At 31.7% G+C, this 15,712-nt stretch overlaps 1 protein-coding gene across 7 annotated transcripts in view; it reads right to left on the bottom strand.

Moving 5' to 3' along the window:
* Positions 1-15,712, bottom strand: part of LOC118196169 (irregular chiasm C-roughest protein-like) — a 396,134-nt gene that overhangs the window by 12,347 nt on the left and 368,075 nt on the right. For 2 of the 7 annotated variants that reach the window (XM_085821920.1, XM_085821919.1), the window contains exons 9-12: positions 10,774-10,887; positions 10,457-10,487; positions 6,988-7,126; positions 2,283-2,408 (exon numbers count right to left, since the gene is read on the bottom strand). In XM_085821920.1, the coding sequence (XP_085678046.1) occupies positions 2,307-2,408; positions 6,988-7,126; positions 10,457-10,487; positions 10,774-10,887 (386 nt within the window). In that variant the 3' untranslated portion in view covers positions 2,283-2,306. Of the gene's footprint in view, positions 1-2,282; positions 2,409-6,987; positions 7,127-10,456; positions 10,488-10,773; positions 10,888-15,712 lie in introns of those variants that run through there. The other 5 variants (XR_015042598.1, XR_015042596.1, XM_085821918.1 and 2 more) reach the window with 3 other exon arrangements.

The following is a 15,712-nucleotide window of genomic DNA, read 5'->3' as shown; positions in this document are numbered from 1 at the left end:
ATTTCGGGTAATTTTGATTGTATAGGGAATAAATTATTTTTGCTTCCCAAATCCGGTCATTAAAAAATAAATTTTTTTTGTTCAAGATTTATATTTTCATTTGAGAACCATATAAAAATTAAATTCGTATATTGTTACTGAAAGGTGTTACGGTAAAATGCTATCGTAGCCAGAAAGACTATTATATTTCATTCATTTCTTAAACTGGGAGAATTTACATCTAGTCGTTAACAGAAACTTAATCTTACAATTTTATTGAAATGCCTTTTATCAATCGTACGTAAAATCTATTTCACTAAATCATATTTAAGTAATTCGGTTTCAGAAAAAACTTTAAGGAATAAAACTATTAATAGCTTAACTCCAAGTATATGCTGTTGTTTCTAATCCTTCTGATATGAAGCTACGGTCAGATCAGATCCACAAATTTTATTGTGTCCAAGAAGCAAGGATTACATCTGTCGTTGCCTTAGGTAGAACGAGTTTGTTAAACCTTATTCAAATTCTGATGTTGAATTCCCCAGGCAAGTATCCAAGAGTCTTCCTACCTTCAACCCGTCGACGTGATCCATGGTTCGACAGTATTTTAAATACCCCTATGCTGTAAAGACGTTCTATGCCATTAATTCTCCGAGATTCAAAGCTGGGACCAAGGTTATGCAACCAACGTTTCTATCGCCATGCCAGCAGGAAGCCATCATATTATCTACACACATATATATATGTTAGGAAGATGCGGTCTAAGTAAGAATAATATATTCTACCCAAGCTACCGGAAAAGAAAATCTCTGCAACATAACTATATTTATGCAATTATTTGTCGTAGTTATCCCATTTGGTGCAAACAATAGCAGATTTTATATGTTTTGAAGCTAAAAGACAAATTTTCCGTGCTTTTCAAGTTACTGCAGATATGCGTGCCAAGATGATTATTTCAATGAAACTATTATTCAAGTTTAAGACACTTTGCTGCTGCTGAGACGACAGACTTCACGTATCTCGTTGTGCACTTTATTCTCAAATATGTTTGCGATTGGTTAAATATGCACCTCTGCTTAATAATTAAAAAACTATTAACTTTTTTATAAATAATTAATTTTACACGGGAGTAATACAGTTTAGCCTTTGTGTAACAAAATTTTTATGAAATAATTCCAATTACTTTTGCTGCCAACTTTTGTAACAAAATTGTGGTATGTGTTCACAAGAAATATTACTATCTTTAATTCTGACTGCATCGAGATAAATCTCTGAAATGGATATATGCAAAACTTTACTCATTATTTGATCATTATTTGACTAATAATGAGTAAATGTCGTTATTATTTACAAAACATTATTATACAAATAATAATTACTAAGTAAGTCAGCATTATAGTGCAACAAGCAAGCAAGCAAAGCAAATAGCTACATTAATTTCAATTACAACATGCAGTTTTTATTCCGCTGAAGATTTTCAATTATTAGGACAAATTCATATATTATATAACAGAGTCAGAAAAGTAAAGAGACCTAGTTTGCTAGAAAACGCTATACTGACAAAAATATGGACATTTTAATACCAGAGATACCGTCTATAATCTATATTGTTCATCAATGTTACTCCGGAATCCCATGAATTATAAGGAGCCAGTTTATAGCGGCTTTTAACAGAACATGTGCCTTCAAAATATTAAGGAAATTGAGAGGCGAAATCTTGAGTATCACTGTGAAATCAAAGTTTGAGTAAAATTTAGTGAAAACAAAATAAGAATGTATAAGAAAGTGAGACTGGCTTACGAATGGTGTTCTTCAACCGACAGACTATGTTTTCTGATTGAGAAACTGGGAAAGACGAACCTCGTTCTTGAAGACAATCATGTGTCAAACTGAGAAAATTCTTGAAAGAATAAGCGTCATCAACATTATTTATGCGAGATGCTTAAAAACTAAGGAAAACTGTTTGTCGTACCCTGAGAAATACTGCCGACTGTTACTTTATGAAAAAGTGCTTTAGTTATTTTCTAAACAGTGAGGGTTGTTTCTCGAACGGTGTGTAGAACTTTGACTGACATTGCTAATTTATGTATTTTTTAGAGAGTTTTCTAAAAACAGTCTCATTACTTTTCATTTAAATCTCACATCTAAATATGTATGCTAGTAATATACATATCGTGAATTCATCTTTCTGTGTCGGACTTTTGCTATTTTTTTACAAAGCATGATGTATTGCGTTTGCTGTACAGCTAAACTGTATAGCGCTAAACTACTTTAAAGCGCAGAAAATATCCGAATTCCCCCACCTTGTTTTCGTTTCCCTTTTATCCTCAAAGTTCGACGTCGAGTATACTTGTCCTGAGGTTTCCGGACGCGCAGTGGTCCGGCTTTGACCGGACTCCATTTGCACCCTCCACGAATTTAACTCCGCCCTAAAAAGCATAAATATCATCATGATCAATACCTTTTCCCTTCAGACCTACACGATTAATACTTAAGAATTTTTTTGCAATGTGATAACGATAAACATATTATTCTATTCAAAATATAAAAATAACTCATGAACGAAATACGACGCGGCAGAGGGAGAATATATTTTTTTAAATCCATTTGCATCGGATAAAATATTAATATTTAAGAAGCTTAATTAATAGACCATCAAGGGAAACTCTTGCCATTAATTGAATAAATAGTTATTGAAAAAATGTGCTAAAATGTTTATCTTTGTGGCACATATCAATTAATATTCAGTTGTTTTGACTAATTAATTTGATGAATAGCATTCTATTCGAAATAAAGGAACTGTTAATGAATTAAAGATAATTTTCACCCAATTCTTCTTCGATTCTCTTTGCTTTGCTGCATATGATATAAATATGCAAAAAATATACGAACATTTTATAAACATATGCCAACTAAAAATCAGTTTAAGGTTTAAATATTTATAAATAAATTGCTCATTTTGTTAAATGTTTGTGTTAGAGAGAAACTTTATCGAGATCATTATTCATTTTAAAATGTTTATTTGGATAGCATTAATTTCTTTTATGATGAAGGATAATTCATGCAGAAATCAATCCAAAGTCTGCACGTATATTAGGTATGGCTGAGAATTTCTAGGAAGTTGTTTCGTATCGAATACATTAATGCACGTCGTGTGTTAGAGGCGATCCCCATCTTTTGCGTTATTGATAAATATTTAAAAACTCGAAATAATGCTTATAAATATTTCTGATTTCACTGACATTGAATTTCACGAGTTTTAGATTACTAGTGAAATTTGATTTCTTTAAGTAAGCTTTCAAAACAACTTCCAGGCTCGACGATCACAATGATCATTTACCCTTAAAACATTACACCATAAACCTTAATAAAAGCATTTACTCGGTCTTTATTTCTGAAACCGTAGGTTGTAAACACATATTGCAAATTACAACAATGTTTTCAATGACGCAAATATTCATGTTTTGCAATTTTAAAATTTAAACACATACATTACGAATTCTAGCATTTTATACATTCCTCCGTTTATTTCTTTATATTTCTACACTCGCTATAAAAAATTTTGTATTTTGCTGCAAACGTTTGTACTCGCTATAAAATATAGAACACGTAAAGTTCTAATCTAGTAAGACAAAAAAATTGACCGAGATAGTTAATTTCAAAATTTGTGATATCTGAAGTTATTTTCAATTTGCATTGAAGAGGTAGATAAGAATATTTCAAGGCTGATTTGTTCAATTTAAATTCTATTCAATGGCACTTATTTTTTCGTGATTTGCTATCATTTTTAATTTATAATTTTGTTGCTTTTGGTAGGCCGAATAAATTTTTACTCAAGTAATTCATAAGTTACCAAAGTCTAAGAACATTTTTTAATATTCTCTGGAAGTTTTATAATAATGTGCATAGAAATGTTCATCACGTGATAATATCGTAGCACAAAACATTTTTCTAAACTGATATTTTATTTTTAGTCACGTACGAGTGCAAACATTTCGCTCTTCAGTCTGTGTATGACCCCTAAATACCAACCGATACCAAATATCTCAGTCACCTTTTACCCTACGGGAGTGAAATCTTTTGCTTTTAAATTTTTATAACGAGTACAAAATTTTCTTAAATTTAAGTATAGGGAACGTATAAAAAATTTAGCTTTCGTATTTTACGCAAAATTATTCTTTTTAAAGGTAAAAATGCTATACAAATATGAAACGTTTTGTAATTTAAAATATTTTTATAGTTGGAAGTGTTAGTCTACCGTAAAAAGTCGTGTTAAAGACGTTTTGAGGAAAGCTGCACAGTCGTTAAATTCTTATGTTTTCAGTACTGATTTCTGACAAGCGTGGCATGATTTTTAATTTTCCGACTTACCTCTTCTACAGAGACTAGTTGTTCCATACTATTTGTGAATATCATCATTATGGGAAATTACCCAAAATTACTCATCTCCGCAGCAACAAACTGTTGTGAGATGCCTAGCTGCTGTAAGATAGCTTCCCCGCAAAGCAAGCTTAGGGTTGCCAGATTTGGGGTAAAATAGTCCACTTGGTGACAATGGGCGTTGGCAATATGCCATACACGAAGCAAGAACATTCTAGAACGCATTCTTAGCGGTTTTTCTCAGGAATGTTTGTGAAGGTATGTTAAAACCTATATATACCCTACCTGTACCCAGAGAGAGGAGTATCTTGAATTCAATAGTATAGTAGTAGTGCCTTGAGTTCACAGCTAGTTTGAGAGCGATCAACCGAGTCGGGAGCTGTACTTTAATGCTTTGCTATGAACCTGTCTTCACCGTTATAGCCATGAAGCTGTGTTGCGGATTGTTTCAGCGTGTTTATCGTAGTTTTTCGACAAATGTAAATGTTTTTGGAACTGTTCTGCGTAATACTGGCGAATAAATTGTGCTTTGATTCTTTATCAAGTGTTATCGTCAATTACTCCAAATCCACAAACATGTAGAACGCAAGAATACGCAAAAGTAATTGAAGATTACCAATATAGGAGGTGAAGGTTGCTTCCAGTGTATTTGAAATATGAATTCAACATGATATCCTGTAAGTTTTCAGAAATTCTTTGCAATTTATCTACATTTAGTTTTGTAAAGAAAACTTTTTAATTAGTTTTAAAATTTAAATTTTACGATGTGGTTTTGTACGAATCATATCATACGTTACATATTTCAATCAAGTAAATTAAAAAATAACACAAAAGAAAGATAGAAAATATTTCTTTAAGTTAAAAACAACCAAACATCTGCGATTTTTAGACATCCTGTTATCATAGATCTTAATTTGAAAAATAAAATTATATCAAAATAATAAGGCTGTTGAAAACTTATTTTTATTTCATAAACATGCGTATATAGCACACGAATATTCTTGCTGAATTAAAATATTCTGAATTATAAACAGTTGAGAATTTTCCAAGATTTGGTGAAGTACACAATTTTGAATATTAAAGGACAGGTGTACAGAAGAGCATTATTCTTTAAAGTATTATTTCTTAAAATACCTTTCCGCATTACATAAAAATAATAATCTATGGAAATGTAAATACCTTGCAGGTAAAGTGAGAGCTTGAATGATTTTTTAAATTCTAGCAAATATATTTCTGTCTTGTGAAATGATAGCACTTCCCAAATAATGTGTTCCTGGAAGCAACACGAATGTAAAAGCTTTTATAAGTATTGCAGATTGAAATGAACTAAGAAACGCGGATTACTCTGGCTTTAAAAATATGTATTATAATTGCTTCTTAAATCTGTAAGGTGTTTTTATAGAGGATGATAAAAACTGATTTAAAAACGTGAAATTTAAGAACTTTGATTTGCAGTAAAATTTAAAACATGCTTTGCGACTAGAAATTGTAGTAAAATAATCTACTTGAAGAGCAGAAGTATAAAGCGTTACTACAAGGACATATCATTAAGGTCCAAATGTAATCCTTTCACGTTTCGTTTAGACACAAAATAAAATATTGACACCTATGTATAAGAAGATTCCATTGAAAACGTAGTGAAAGGTAATGCATGCTGAGCAGATTTTCTCAAAAGAATAAAAGAAGCTTTTCATCTAATACGAATCAAATATGTGCAAAATATTTTCCAGTGAAAACGGTTATTAATACATATGTTATGCGCTAAACGTATATTGGAATTTTATTCAATAAAAATGTGGAATAATATTTAAACTAATAGCAACTTCCAGTCAGAAATGCAGCACATTTATAATAAATTTAATTTTTCTTTCTTTTGTTGGTTTCATAAAATTTAATAAATACATTTTCTTTCCTTGAAATACTTGTCAGAAGATTAGGAAGCGTACAGATATTTGACATGGAATAGAAAAGAATTTAAAAAATAAAATTAATAAAAAGTGTCAGATCTGCAAGATCTCGCAAAGAGCAATCTTGAGGGGCTTAGAGTTCCAAGAGACCCTCAGATCATTAACTTTCTTGAATAGTAAACACATTTTGTTTCTTAAAATGGAAGGACCGTAAAAATTCAACATAAATAGTCTTTATAAATCCGTCACTGATTAAAAGACAAAAGAAATAAAATGATTAGAAATATCTTTGGAGGCTATTGTGCACGTCTAAAAATATTTTTAAATCTTGCAGACTTTAACCCCCCCGCGGCGGATACCTCTAGCCGTTATAGGTGTTGGCCACTACAAAGCCCGGAAGCGGTGGTCACTTTATTATCAAGGCACCTAAAAGGTGGGCCACCATTGCCTCGTATAAAGGTACAGTTTATATCCATGTCCTTCTCCGGGATTCGATTTCGTGCCCTTCGTTACGGCAGTCAGAGTCACTACCCATTTTCCCTTCTAGCGGTATTTTACTAACCTATTAGAAAGCATTAAATAATGAGTTTTCTACGCACGGATAAAATGCTATGTGAAATTAAAAGGACTGCTGCTGGGTACTCAAGATTAGTGAAATTTTGTGGAAAGATAATTGGATTTGGGGTAAAGGAAACAGAAACACAATGAAAAGTATCCTCACCTTTTTTCCTTCTTTATAAAAACGATCTTCTCCTATGGTTGCGATTTTAGCTTTACTTGTTGCATTTGTGCAAAATGGAACAGTTTTGGCGGTCGTCAGGTCGGCCCTGTCGTTGTCCGGACAACCGTTCTCCACTATGCTAAAGAAAAGAACCTATCTTAAAAAATAGATACGTATACAGAAATTCGAATATTTATGAATAATCATAAAAGTAGTAAGCTAAGGTTAAATTTCTGCAAAAATTGTGAAATTTTGAATGAAGGAAACGTTTTAATGCATAGTTATAATTCACAGGAAACAGACGAGAAATGTAGATAGTAAGGGAAAGAGATGGCAATTTTACTGCAATTTAAAAAATATTTCTTTTTTGATTATATTTTTAGATCGGCATAAATTTCGGAAATTTCGACTAACGAACTGACAATGATAGCTGGATCTTTATATTAATTTAAATATCACCATTCCTGTTTTTAACTAGCAATGGTTTTAATAAGATGATGCTGTCTCCATTTAGAACTAAAATATATTATACCTTCAAAGAAGTAGCTGACAGAAGTGTTCTTTCCAGCAGTCTTTCCAAGATTTAATATTAATTAGTTTCTCAACAAACTTTACTTCAATCAAATTTGTCTTCGAATGGCAGTTTGAATAGCTATTCAAAGCGATTTGATTAAAGGCGACTTGTTCAACTTTCCTTTATTTTGTATTCACCCTTTTTAATTAAATTCGTTCTTGTAGAAATATACTAATTAATACTCGCAAAAAGCTAACCATATGCAGTAGGAGTAGGTAAGATACATAAAATACTAACCATGCCGTGCGAAGAACCAAATGTTAATGTAAGCGATAGCTTTTAAGAGGACTGCGGCCAATTTTTCAACGTGAAATTTAATTTCACGTCTTAGTCTTCCCTTTAAATTTACTCCTGAGGGAGCTAGAAGAGTTTATTTGTTCACGGTTGGTATGAAAATGCATAACAAGGAGGGAGGATTTGTTTTGTCAGAGTAATATTTAACTCAAAGTTTCACCGGCATTCAACATTGTTCCATTCGGGCAATAAAACAAAACGATCACAAACAGAATGCATCGAAAACTATTTATGCATGAAACGTGCTGCAATCACAAAGGTTGTAAGATTTTTATATATTTTCATCAGTTACCTAATTATTTTTGCCTTACTGTTACTTGTGCGTTCTTCAATTCGACCAGAGTGGTTTGGTTTACTTGACTATAGCAAAGCATTTACTTAAGAGAAGATTTGCGTTCGTGGAGGTTTTTCTATGAGAAAATGAGTCGTATCTGTGTCACATATGGGAACATCTACGAAAATGCTCATGCAGCCAGACCGTTAGTCTATATTCGAAGCGAAATCTATCTTCCACTGGATGCAATTTAAGGACCGAGAGTATTTGACGGCGTTCGCTGATAGTGTGTGTGGCTGTTATTTCTCTCAGCTTCTAAATTACATAGATCAGCAGCCTTGTTAATCGTAATTGCACGCGTAAGTTGAAGGCGCCCAAGTGAAAGTTGATGGCCAATTTTTGTAGGCGACTTTTATCACGATTTGTTTGTAGGCGACTTTTATCACGATTTGTTTGTAGGCGACTTTTATTACATTTTAATTTTCTAAATTTTACTTGAACTATTTCTGGAATTCCAACAAGCTGTAGAGATTCTTTCTTTTATCACACAGGTTATGTGACTGTTAGGTTGACGAACTAATAAAAATGTTTATCTTAAATCTTCAACTGTGCTGCAGTTACTTAACTTAGAGTACAAAGACGGGATGATAAGAAACCTAAGTGTCATCACGGAGACATAGATTAATAGTTAAAGTAGTTAGGATCTATTAAAGGCAAATGATTATCCAGTGCATTCTCCAACATAAAATACTCAATTCTTACCGTGTTACAGTGAAGCGCGCGCTAGGAGTAAACTTAGAGTTATGTATTTACATCTTGCAATTAAACAGTCCACTCTTCGCGATGCATATTCATATGAACCGCGTTCCGTTATATCAATTTGATCAAAGTTTTAAAAAATTGAACTCTTTACAAACCACCTACAACTACCTGAAGCAAATGTGGACTAAGCGGCTGAGCTCAGATTTATGTATAAATGTCTAAACCTGCAAATAAGAAATATTCTAAGATGTAATTATTTTTTGATACAAAATTGGGGTGTCTTTGAATTTATTAGATCTATTAGATTGGTTAGGCGCATTGCCAGTAAGTATTTTACTTTTTGCTATTCGTGCGGTTAAACAATGTTAAGTTTTAAAAAGGTGAGAATTTTCTGGTTTCAGGTATTGCTTAAATGCAACAAAAATGTTTTTAATCAACTATTACCAAATTTAAAGAGTTAAGTAGCTAAGGATTGAGATTTAGATCGTATAATTTTACAGAATGTCTTATAAATAATCAAATGCTATAAAAGTAAACTGACACTCGTAAATTTGAGAATAATAAAAATATCATTTAGATTTTTGCCTATTTTTCATGTAAAGGTTTATAAAACTGTGTGAAACAAAACAATTTTAGTGATTATTTCTAGAAGAAAAGAATGAAAATTAAAAGCTCCAGTAAATACAAATGACTGGTTTCACCAAGTTTCAATATTTGAAGTAAATATAAAAATTCTCTACTCCTAAATTTTTGTATCACTTTTATACCAATATTTAATTTGCTATATTTTAAATGTTTCGAGTCATCTGTTATCTGAGAGTTGCGCTCTACCAAACTTTGGCCCGATTGTGCTATTTATTATCTACATACATTTACTTAACAATCCTACTATCTCAAATATATGATTGCTGGTGTTATTTTATCGAACACTTTTTTTAATGATTGCCCTTTTTTGATTTAGTTATAATAGCAAAATGCGTAGGCTGCTGTGAGCATCTAATTTTTGCAAAGTCACAAGAAAGAAAGTACTGTCGGGTCAACAAGTTTCTACATAGATATCTGAACAGGAAAGTTCTAAAAGTAATAAGCCATTCTTCCGTTTATAAGTAATTTATGGAAAGAACACTTTCAAAATATACAAGCAGGAATGAATGTTTTAAATAGTGTTCAGGACTTATACCTTCAACCTGACGCTACCTGCTTCCTTCTCTGCCGTTAAAAATTACAGTATATCTAAATAAATAAATGTACGTGTATTTTCTACTTTTTGAAAAGGGGGGTGATCCAGGAAGGGTGAAAGGAACGCATGGGAGAAGAGGTTGAGAAGCACCGCGTTACAGGCATATTTGAGGTTAAAGCCGTCAGAATGCCAGGTGCCTGGAAGTCATATTTACAAAGCGAAGGTTTTGAAAACATGATGGTTAATAAATTGAAAACAAATATAATTATACTTTTTACCCGTGCTGTGCAATTAATCAGAATGAATGAAATCAATGAAAGGGCCATGCTAAGACATAAAACTAATTTATTCTAAATTTAAATCAAATAAATTACACGAAACTCACCTTTCGGAAGCTGGCTTAAATCCACTGCCATCTGCAAATGCAAATAAAATAATTGAAATTGCACAAAAATAAATTCTCTCGAACACTACCATTTTCAAATTAAACGAAGCAGAACAAATAATTATTGCTTCCAATACATGCATATCGACACGACAACGGATGCTATTTTTCATAGTAAACTTTCTCTTTGGTATTAGTCATTACGCAAGCTTAAAATAATGAAGTTAATTAAATACTAATTTTACATTCTATATCAAGACAGAGAAAAACAAAATACAAAAGAAAATTCATATCTTTCATCGATAGCAATTACTTACGGTTGAAGCAACATTTTTCTTTCTTGAACAAACAAACGAGTAGGGCGATGAGACATATCAATACTAGAACAATTACAATGGCACCGGCGATCATCATCGTCAAAACAAAAGGCTCTAGGAAGAAAAAAGAAAAACCTTTGAGATCTGTCGCTAACATTTCCTTCCTGTTGCTTATAACTAAAATGATCTTCAATAGGATATCTGTCATTCTCCGTGATATTTTCAGATATAAGAGGAAATCGTATTGAGAGCTTTTAATTACAATTCTGTTGCATTCACTCATTTCACATTTATAAGTTTTAGTTAATACTAGCTCCTGAAGAGAATGTTGCTGAAACTGAAGATTTAAAAATATAAATAAGTAGCTGATACGACTTAATAGGAATTTAATCAAGAAAAAGTTTCAAATTTGTGCAATTTATAAATATATTAATGAGTAATCGACAGAGAAAGGATGAATAATAACGAATTATAAAGTTTTAGCCTTTGTCTGGCACTCAATTTAAATAAAAGGCTGATAAGGCTGATTGAGCTTCATAAACCAAATGAGCAAGGTAATTTTTTGAAAATACATTTTTTTATGTACACTGCGCAAAAATAGGGGGGGGACAGTCCTATATCTCTCGTTCTACTGAGCCGATTCACGAAATTCAAATTTTTTTTTTTTTCATGTCTCGTAAGCGCGACTTAGGATATTACATTTATATATAGCATTGTTCTAATGTAGATATTCTGACACAAAATCGGACTTTTTCTGAAATGACATGCCGATTTGTTTTTTATATTTTGACTCTACAACTCAAATTATGCGAAACTGCCAAGTTTTGTGAAAATCGCACGATTATAGTTTTTAAAAATTAGCTCTCAAAATTTTAGCTCCTCAACGTTAATTGAATTTGATATATATTTATTAATATCTCTTTTTTCATTAAACTCATATACGTGATTTTACATTTTGGCCCGTTTTGAAATTTCGCATATTTATTATAAGGGATAATAACGAAAATGTGGTTTACGCTTTTTGTTAAAAATTATTTGAAAGTAGGAACGATGACATTTTTCCTGCTCGTGGACGATGAAGGAAAAGGAAAGGAAAATAGGTTGCTGTAAATTAAGAAGTTCGGCAAGTGAAGTACTCTTGGCGGAAACTGAAAAAAAAAAAAAAATCGCAAAGATACGTTTTTAAATTTCTCCATAAATTTTTCACCAAGAATTACAAAATTTTATATTTAGGCAGAATTTGAGTCATCGAATCGAAATATAGGAAAAAATGGGTATGTTATTTCAAAAAAGTCCAATTTTGTGTCAAAATACCTATGTTAGAAAAAAGCTATATATAAATCTATTATATATCCTAAGTCGCGCTTTCGAGACATTAAAAACGAAATTTTAATTTCTAGAATCGGCCGAGTAGAACGGGAGATATAGAACTGCCCCTTCTGTTTTTTCGGAAGTGTACATTGTTATCCATTTGCGTCAGTTATTAGTTTTGATTTTAGGCGGCGAAGGTCAATCAAGTGTACGTGAAATAATGAAAATTGCTTTGCATATTGAGCGTAAAAGTCTAACAAAATGTATTATTTTATAAATTCTGCGTCATTAATACTGAAATACGTTATGTATCCAGAATACGGATATATTGCATGTGCATAAAGCAACGGAAACTACTTTATTGCATTGAAATTGATCACTGAGATATATTTGCGTTGCTTGTCAACAGTTATTTCTCGGGAAGCATTCTCGGATTTTGTTTCCCACAAATTAGAACTCAGCTCTTAAATGCTCAGCATAGTTTACCGATCGTTTTGAAGAATGTTGAGAAATTTTTATGGCTAAAGATGCTAGGTCAGTCTTTTGTTAATTAACATGAAGTATTAGAGAAAATTTTTTTTATTAATTAATATATGTCTTTTGTTAGACATACATACATACATAAATAAATGCATACATACATGAATACATATATGCTATTAATACATACACACATACGCATATACACATATATGTAGTTTATACATATATATTTTAAAGGAAAAATTGTAAAATATGTTGAAATGGTTTATCACCTAATACTGGATACAGAAAAGCAAGGATTTTGTTTTGGAAGGGAAACTGTAATTAAGTTCCACATACCCTTCTGACGATGTCATGCCGAAGCTGAATGGATTCCTCTTCTTTCTTGTTCTTTTATAATCTTTTCTGATTTTTCTTATGATGGTTTATTTTTAAAATATTCTTAATCTACATTTGTAGGATTTTATGAAGTTCATTTGAATTTCAATTTTTAGTCTCTGTGAAAAATTGGCTCTAAATTTCTTTATTTCTTTCTCTCTCTATATATATATAATTGCAATATATATATGTAACAAATTCAAGAGCAGGAAGCAATGACCAGGAAATTGGAGGCGAATGCAGATTAAATCTTCAATTTTATTTTCAGAAACATGTAGCGATAACACTAAGGTGACCAGACGTCCCGATTTTTAACAATTTGTCCCGCGTCCCTCAACGTCCCGCGCGTTTAAGTCCCAATCTTTGGAAAGAATGCACGATAAGCTAGGAAATGACGGGAGAATACGGTTTTCAGCGCCCATGTGGATACTTCGCCAAGATATGTGTGTCTTATATTCTTTTTGTTAATTTTATAATGTTAAATTTTAATAATAACAGATAATTGTTGACAACTGATTATCGAGAACTGCTTAGCAAAGTTCGCATTGTTGATCAGTTGTTAGAATTCAACCACCGTTTCTTACACTGGCATTTTTTGTCACTGGCATCGACGAAAACATTTTGTAACTGTCTCTCAGACGATACACATCGTACCGCGTGCTAGTGCTAGTTAAACAAGGGATGTCAACAAATCAGGTATCCAGATAATTTAGGTACGTAATTTATTTATTTATCGCACAAACACATAAGTTTTCTTGAATGTAGCGGACAGTACTCTTATTATTTATATTTTATAATGGCGGCAAAAGGTCTAGCGTCGGTCTTGAAAGTGATGCTTACGACTTACGTTACGGCAAATTCAGAGGAAAAATAATACAAGTTAATACTGTTATTATTTAGAAAGAATTATAGGATTAAAATTTAAATAATTTTAAAATGTAGTTACTTTATAACAAACAAATTAATTTAATTTTTAAACTAACAATAAAATATGTTTATGTAATTATGCACCTACTTACCGTATTTTTAACCCTTTGCGGCACAGCGTGTCCGGTCTGGACACACCTAAAAACTTCCTTCTGTACGCACAGAAAATTTGAATGAAAAAGGATTTACAGGTTGCTTACTATAGGTTACTCTGAACCTTCTTTATTTATAAGAGATGGCAGCTTAACACAAACCAGTCCATATATTTTAGCCATGTTTAGTTTTTTAGGACCCTCATTTTTCAAAGAAAATTTCCAGATTTTTTTAGGGTATAAAAGGAATTGTTTGAAAAGAAATTTCTCTGTTATATTTTTGGCTGTATGCTAATCTTCTTATTCTATATTATTTTTAAATTTTTACCTTCAAATCTTGCCTAAAATCAAACGGTGAATGGCAGCAAAATTAATAATCAAGTTGGATTAGCTTATGTCGTTTTCCATCATGGTTCTGAAATGGAATACAAACTCTTTAGAATTCCCAATGAATGCAGTGTTTTCCAAGCCGAATTACTGTGCATTAGTGAGTCAATTAAGTGGATATCTAACAACTGTTCGCTAAGTGCTAAATTTCTTATTCGTACTGATTCTCTTTCATCTTTATATTCTCTTAGGAATATCTTCTCATATAATAAATTAATTGTCACTTCCCATGCTCTTCTTAAAGACCTTAATAATGAAGATGTTGATGTTATCTTTTCTCATGTACGTGGTCACACTGGCAATTTAGGAAATAAAACTGCTGATTGGTTGGCAAAAGAAGCTACACATCTTCAAGTAATTACTCCAATGATACTTCTTAAGTCATTTTACAAGAAGAAAAGTAGGGATGATACAATACTCGAGAGGAATGAACTATACAGGAATTCTACTACTGCCTCTTTGACTAAATTATATTTTCCTTCCATTCCTCACAGATTGAATAATAAACACTTTTTCTGCAATTTTGAAGTTACTCAATTTCTAAATGGACATGTAAATTCAATTCATATCTGAAGAGATTTAGATTATCTAGTACAGACTTGTGTTCATGCAGTTTCGGAGTGCAAAATGTCGAACATTTGTTGTTCTATTGGTTAAAGCTCAAGGAAGGACGAAAGGAACTCATTTCTAAGTTAAACTCTGTGAATATTACATTTCCTCCCCCTCTTCATGTACTTGTACAACATAAAATGGCTTTGTCTTTCTTCTGTAAATTTATCTCTTACGTCTAATCAGTGAATTTGTAAGTTTATTTTATTTTGTGTTGTGTTGTATTTGTTTGTTTTTTTTACTCACATCTGTAAGCCTTGTGTAATACTATGTGGTGCACAAGGATTTAAAATTTTCAAATTTAAAAAAAAAAAAAAAAAAAAAAAAAAAAAAAAAAAAAAAAAAAAACATAGGTCTGCCCAGACCGGGCTCACCGATAATCTAGGACAACTGAGAGTCTGTAATCTTTGTTTCTCCGCATCTCATCGGTCAGTTACTTGACAACAATGCTCGTTTCAGCACTCTTTTCGAAGCTCTATTCAATCAGTGTGCCACTTTGGGCACACCCACAGAATTAAAACGATAAGTGCTATCTTCACAAAATTTTACTTGTGTACTCTTCTAGGCCTAATTAGACTGCCTAACTTTTTTTTTTAACTCCGACTTTAAAAGGTAGTCTGCTGGATAAGGTTAAGCAATATATATTGATAAAAATTTATAATATAATTTTAAATTTATAATAAATTACTTCTTTAGATTTTTAACATAATGAGTAAGAACAGAACAAATTCAAAGATGATCTAAGAAGTGAA

The sequence above is a fragment of the Stegodyphus dumicola genome, chromosome 8 (genome assembly GCF_044657685.1).
Source record: "Stegodyphus dumicola isolate Sdum_Otavi_A_Nest chromosome 8, ASM4465768v1".
Classification (NCBI taxonomy): domain Eukaryota; kingdom Metazoa; phylum Arthropoda; class Arachnida; order Araneae; family Eresidae; genus Stegodyphus; species Stegodyphus dumicola.
The sequence above is the reverse complement of the archived record's forward strand: the minus strand, read 5'-3'. Positions and strand labels throughout refer to the sequence as shown.